General features: G+C 37.4%; 1 protein-coding gene across 2 annotated transcripts in view; it reads left to right on the plus strand.

The window, feature by feature from the left end:
• Nucleotides 1-4003, plus strand: part of LOC128214623 (cytochrome P450 3A29-like) — a 61576-nt gene extending 57573 nt beyond the window's left edge. For both annotated transcript variants that reach the window (XM_052921190.1, XM_052921191.1), the window contains 5 exons: nt 261-418; nt 1247-1341; nt 2107-2250; nt 2570-2732; nt 3240-4003. In XM_052921190.1, the coding sequence (XP_052777150.1) occupies nt 261-418; nt 1247-1341; nt 2107-2250; nt 2570-2732; nt 3240-3332 (653 nt within the window). In that variant the 3' untranslated portion in view covers nt 3333-4003. The remainder of the gene's footprint in view (nt 1-260; nt 419-1246; nt 1342-2106; nt 2251-2569; nt 2733-3239) is intronic.
• The last annotated feature ends 2976 nt before the right edge of the window (nt 4004-6979 follow it).

The following is a 6979-nucleotide window of genomic DNA, read 5'->3' on the forward strand; positions in this document are numbered from 1 at the left end:
AAGCTAGATTCCCGGCCACGGCGTATGTTTGGTTGGGTTTGTGGTTACCATTCTGGAGAAATGGGTTTTCTTCGGGTACTCCACTTCCCCGACAACACAAGACCAAGAACTTCGCGCAACATCGTGTGTGACTAAAGTTAATCCATCATGCTTCACACTCGTTATAATAAAGATAAAGTTAGAGTAAGTGACCCTAGTGAGTAATTTTAGGTGTGTGTGGGGGGGGGGGTTCGTCAAGTTAACTTACTCGGTCATTACAGGATTGTCTGCGGAGGAACTTACTGGCCAGATGTTCATAGTGATTGTGGCTGGATATGAAACCACCGCCTCCCTTCTGCAGTATGTGGCTTATGTCTTGGCGACAAACCCTGACGTTCAGGATAAACTTATCGCCGAAATCGACAAATGTATCTCTGAAGTAAGTTGAATAATCAAAATACTCCTTATATTCCAAAACGATGTCGTCTGCAAGCACAATTTTCTAAATGAATGTTTTAGTTATTCATTTTATGATAATTAACGTATATTTTTTAGCAGTTATACAATGGAAACTACAGGGAAAGTAACCAAGACGGTTGCGAAGTCTATATTTTAGGCACAAGGCTAGCCCTTTAAGATACAAAACAAGAGATACACATTGTCCGAACGGTGGACTATTGGAAAAGATCACCATTAGCACTACGTGCTCTTGTGAGCAAGAAAATGTATTTACATAGAATAATATCTTTGCATAAATATTCCAAAACCACTACATAGCTTTTTTAACCTACATGTTTTTTTGTCTTATTGGAGGTCATTGCATGTCTCTTGTTATGTGTCCTCAAGCGTCACTGTCTAGTTCCGCTCCATGTTTGTGTATAGACTTTCGAATGTGTGATTAACAAACCAGGCGTTATCGTAGAATGCTCCAATGTTTTCAATAATTCCATAAATTAATGAACAAGTATACTTGTGTACAAATAGAGAATATTGGCAAAATGATATCAAATTGTAATATGTTACCGCCAAAAATTGGCGATATTCGTCCTGAGCCGGAATAAGAGATTTTCTTTCTTTTATTAAGCATCTCACTGGTTGTATGATACAATAACTATCTGTATTTCCGGGTTTTTTATGACTGAAAATTCATCCATTTATGTTAATAGTACCACGTGAAATCACTGGACTAGACAATAAAATGATCTGATTAATCTAGTTAAGCCACGTTCATTAACACAGTGCTAGTATTGTTTATATGTTTTAACAGGATGTCTCGGAGCTGAAGTATGACGTGATTCAGGATATGCCTTACCTTGACCAAGTTATCAACGAGACATTGAGAATGTATCCACCACTTGCAGCGTAAGTTTTTTTTGCCTAGAGTGTGTCTTAAGTTTCATTTTCAAAAGAATATCACAGAAATATCTACGAGCAAATGATTTATAATGCTAGCAAAGTGTTTCAAATATCACATTTGCAAGGATTTAAAAGTTTAAACTATACAATCAGTAGCAAAACATATGAACTAGGATGAGATTCGCAAAACCATAAACATATGATAATAATTTTAATAACAGCTGCAAAAGGACACCACACTAACCCTACAAAGGAAATCACATGTATTAAATGTATATCGATAGACATCAGGGGAGTCACATATTCGCGACCTTTGAAAACAAGATCAAATAGAATATAACTCCCACTCAGCCAGCTTTCTGTACTAAATGCATGCAGAGTCCAGAGTTCTTCGTAAACATCCCTGCATGCCGTCTCATATTAGGAAGTTAAAACAAAGGGGTAACAACAGGGGCATGTCCATCAGCCTTAACTTTAACCAGCATCATGTTCAAAGGTTCGTGTAACTAAGGCCCAATTCACGATACACAGCTATCATTTTGTGACGCATCAGATCCTAAAACAGCAACTGTGCATGTATGTACCTAGTACATAAACTATAAACCTAAACAAACAATAGTGAGCTTAGCTGAGTCCTGTTTATAGCGACTTAATATGTTTCAGAAATTTGAGCCCCATTCCATCGATGTAATTGCATGTGCAATACAAACTATTTCTTACAAAAATAAATAAGAACATGCCTAATTTCGAATGGGTTTGTTAATGTTTTAGGATGAACAGGATGACCAGCCATCACAAGGACGTGTTGTTGGATGGCTATTGGTTTCCTGCCAACACAATGATCCAGTACAGCATTTACATGATTCACCATGATCCTCAACTTTATCCGGAACCCGACAAGTTCATACCGGAAAGGTATACCATAGATTATACATACCATCCGCTTTATGGGGAAATTCGTGCATATACTTAAATACTGTGTGTTTCCCTTTTTTTATTTTTGCAAACAAAAAGATTCATATTATATACACGTAGAAAAATGTGAACACGTAAATTCGTGACATCGACAGTGTTCCATTTAGCGCATTGATCATACAATGAAGCTTCAAAGTTATCGGCTGAACCGTTCAAGGTTTGAAGTTATTGACCAAAGGGTTCCGAATGAGAAGAATATTAAAGTAAACATTTTCATGATAGAACAATTGTACTTTGATATACTTTGTTCAATTTAAAGGTTTCTCCCTGAAGAGAAGGCAAAACGTGACCCTTTCACCTTTATACCGTTCGGACATGGTCCTCGTAATTGTATTGGCATGCGGCTTGCTCTCCTGGAGTTGAAAATCGCCCTGGTGGCTACCTTGAGGAAGGTCAAGTTCTTCCAGGTCCCAGAAACTGAGGTAATATTGGAAATGAAGTGTCAGTTATGAATATTCTGTAGTTTTTGATAATGCTGTTTTTCCAGTATCACTGAGAGTATTAAATTGAAACTGTCCCTCTAATAGACAGGCAAATTGAATTTAAGTAATTTGAATTGGGCCTCTTCTTGTGGTTTTGTTTTAATAAACATGTTTTGTTTTTTAAAATAGTCTAATCAACATGTGCTTTAGATTAACTAATAGTTAAAAGAAGAATATTATGAACACAAGCATGCGCTATTTTTATTGGTTAATGTCTAAATTACAATTATACCTGGAATAATATGCACATGTTAATTCGTGTTTTTTTTGTGTTCATGTAATGTTTTTGATTGCTGTAATGCTAGGAACGTTAAGCCAAATTGAATACAATCTATGAAATCCTTTCAACTTGCGGTAATATGAACCGCTATGGAAATGTGAGAATTTCATTCAATTTGGCCGGCAATAAATATGCAATATACTTATAATATAGACTTCTACGTAAAGGTACCATTGGAAGTGATCACTCACGAGGCGTTCCTGCGACCAGTCAGACCTGTCAAGGTTGGGGTGGAAAGACGGTCTTCCTCCCAAGACTAAACAACACAGTGCCGTTTGTCATTTTTTTATTTCGAAAAGAACAATATGTAACCCTGATATGGTAAATGGCTGTCTGTTAAACAGACGTATAAACTCTTGAAAGTAGTAGTGTTCAAGTTGTCATATAATGGCACACTGTAGAAGCCTAGAGTGTAGGCCCAATTTGCTAGGGAGGTTATTTTTATTAATCACGGCAGGATGTGCGCATCGGATGAATTTTTCAGTATATGTTGATAAGATAAATTACATACTGTCGAATATTCTTTAATGAAACATATACAACCCATTCAGTTTCAATTGTATTCCTGAACTTTTGAAAACAATGCTCCTTGTTTTACACTTAAGTAAAGAGAAAATTACGTACTTTCTTAATTTTTGGTTTGATACTGTCTCCATCCAAACCTTATTAATTGGTCTTTACTAAAAATACTTTATATATACCAATTGGCAATGTTATTATTTTATTTTTCTCATATGCCTGTTGGCAACAGTTTTTTCTTGTCGCTTTATTGTGTTTACGACTTTACGTACTTAAATGTAAATAATTAGTAATCTTATTCGGTAGTGGATATTATATAATGTATGAAATATTATTTGCTAAGCAATTGTTTTCATGTCGAGCTAGATGTCATGTAATGTTAATAAATCGAACACTGCTGTTTTGTCATTAACCATCTACTTCTTTTTGGTATTAACCGGCCCACTAGATAAACGACCTATGGCCCCCACCCCCGTTTAGGATGTAAGTTTGATTCATGACGCTTTCAGATTTTTGATGGGTGTGGGTCCCTTTAATGGTATTAGTCGTGTTACAGAACGCACAGTGTGACATTTATAAACACTGCCATGCAGGACCACCGCTTAACGTTCCTCTAAGATAAAGGATAGTGAATTAGTTTGTGACGCGGGTAGCAGAACCTTGGAATTGTCAATTAAGCGGTTAACTATTACACCACGGACCCCCCCCCCCCCCACACACACACACACACATACTACGGCACACTTATCGCTTATATTTATCAAATTTAATTTTGGAAAAGTGCTACTAGTATCTCGTTACTAAATTAGCGCATGAATCTTTCCTTACATAAGTGGGGCCACAAAAAAAATGTCTTCCATTATGTATCGGTTGAAATTCTTACCATGAAAGATTTTGCATTCACTTCTTTAAATTCAGAGCAAAAATGCAACTAATCAAAACATAGCGAATAACATGTACCGAACAAGACATTGCCTTACAACTCGTATTTTCAAAGCTTTCCTTAGTTGCCATTTTACGTAAATCTGCTTTGAGACTTGTTTGCACTTTCTCAGCATTTGTTACAGCACTTCAAGTTATTCATAATTGGATTTAAGGCCTCAAGAGTTTTATTAAATATTGCTTTTTTTTGTTGTCAAATTGTTAGCTTATTACCCTCGTATGCCTTTTATGGACTTTTATACTACGTATTGTCAAGTAAGTCTTCTAGAATACGACATCCGGCATTCGTTGCACCATTATTCCATGCTTAAACTGACTTGCATATATATGTAAACAAGTAGAAACGTCACGGAGAGGTTCAGTGAACACTGGATTAAAACGCGGTGTGCTTGGGTCATTTTATGTCTAAAATCGACAGTTTTTCAGTATGTAATAAAGCCTTCAGCAGAATTTCGGATAATTAAATTCGATGCACATGCATAGTATTACCTCATTGTCTGGTAGAAAAAGAATGACCGTAAAAGGGACTATTGAATGTCATATAATTAATAACCAGTCCTTGAAACGTCCTTTATTACAAATGTAAAGCCACTGCTACATCCGCTGTCATAGTGTCTCGAAAGGCTTTTATAATAAAAATGTGTTAAGGCTTTGATGTAATAGGACACCGCTTCAGGGTTACTAACTCATTATAACGTGTTGTACTGAAATGCAACTTCCCATCGGATCCGGTTTTATTATCATCGGATAATCGTCCGTGATCGTCTATGTCGAGGCTCTGAGCCTCCGTTGGGGAATAGATCTTCCAGCCTTAATCAAGCAAATCTTAAAGCCAAAGTTAGCCTTATTGCATAATTTTTCAAAACGTTATTGCAAGGTCTGCGCAGTTTTGAACCTCAGTCCTCAATATGGAAAGTAAATATCCCGAGTCTGTGGTACTTAACATACACAGCTTGGATCTACCACGATTCATTTCGATTTTAATTATCAAGTGGTTCTTCCACAAAGCGTTAAGCTAGATTTGTAGGGGATATATAACAAAACGTGCTTAATTACTAGAGATAACATACTATTCATATAAGCGGCTACTTTTTTGCAAGATGATTAAGCGTTTCAAATGTTTCAAGTTTTAAAATATTTTGTTGTTTAAACCGCCCCGTTCTACGATTACAAGCTGAATTTTTTTGAGGGTTGGAGGAATTTGATGGTTGTGGTTTTAACTTCACAAAAATCCAAGCTCCAAGCCATTTTCATCGATTTAAGTTTCGGGCCATAAATGAATGTTTAAGTTTAAAGTGGCAACGACTCTAAATCTGAACTGTCATAGTGTAATGTAACTACAATATAAGATATTTTGGTGTGCCAAACGAGTGACAGTCCTCAACAGGAACAACTGCGAATTTCATCGAGGCACAGAAGCAACAAACGCGCGTACAACTCCGTTGGAAGTGTTAATTCTTACCGTTTTTGGCTTGGATGTATACCATGATCTTGCAATGTACACGGATTTTGTTACTGATTGGCATTTCACTAAGTTTATCTCAAAATAGTAGTATCACATAGAGCTTGATAGAGATGTCATATTTCGCCTAATGGACGCTGACCGGAGGTTCCAGCAAACTGACGTCATCACGGATGCCAAATGAGGACAGTGTATGGCTGGATCTAAGCAAAAACGTTTTAAGAAAAAAAGACAAATCTCGTAAATGCCAAGAAGGTGAAGTTAATCTACAACGTGCTTACACTGCATCTTTTAAAATGATAAAACAATTAAATGATAACTTTTCAGTTCAATTACATCTGCATCCCGATAATGTTATGCACCTGTCAATTATAACCACGCCCCCCCCCCCCCCAAGGTCCGGGGAATAGCGGGGACTTTGACTTTCGGTCCAGCCAAGCCCGGGCAAATTCCCCATCCTGTGGGGACAAACTGCTGGTAAAATCCCTGCCAAATGACCCCGCATCCCAGGGACCCTAGGTAAGGCCCATTCCGCGCTATTTTTGGCGCCAGGACAAAACCACCGCATTCACCCGGCACTGCGGGGCCACCTGGAAGGTCAAAACACGGCCCATTTCCCCGCCTATCCCCGGTATACCCCCGGACCTGGGGGGGGGGGGCGTGTTTACAATTGACTGGTGCATTACGCAGCATAAAGCCGTATTTCAATACAATTGTTGTTTTACATTGCAAAGTAACCAATTGAACAAACTAAATCCGCATTCCATTGTCAGTACAGTAATTATTATTACCTGTATTGACAACGAAAATTCATTTAACACTGTCATTCATGATGATCTGTGGATAAAATCTTCTGATACAAGCTGCAAAAATGACAAACATGCTAAAATCAATTTACCGAAATATCAAATCTTGTGTGAAAGATATTAACATCATGTCCTACTCAACTTTCTTTGATGTATCCTTAGGGGTGAAACCAGAAGA

The sequence above is a fragment of the Mya arenaria genome, chromosome 13, assembly GCF_026914265.1.
Source record: "Mya arenaria isolate MELC-2E11 chromosome 13, ASM2691426v1".
NCBI classification, from domain to species: Eukaryota; Metazoa; Mollusca; class Bivalvia; order Myida; family Myidae; genus Mya; species Mya arenaria.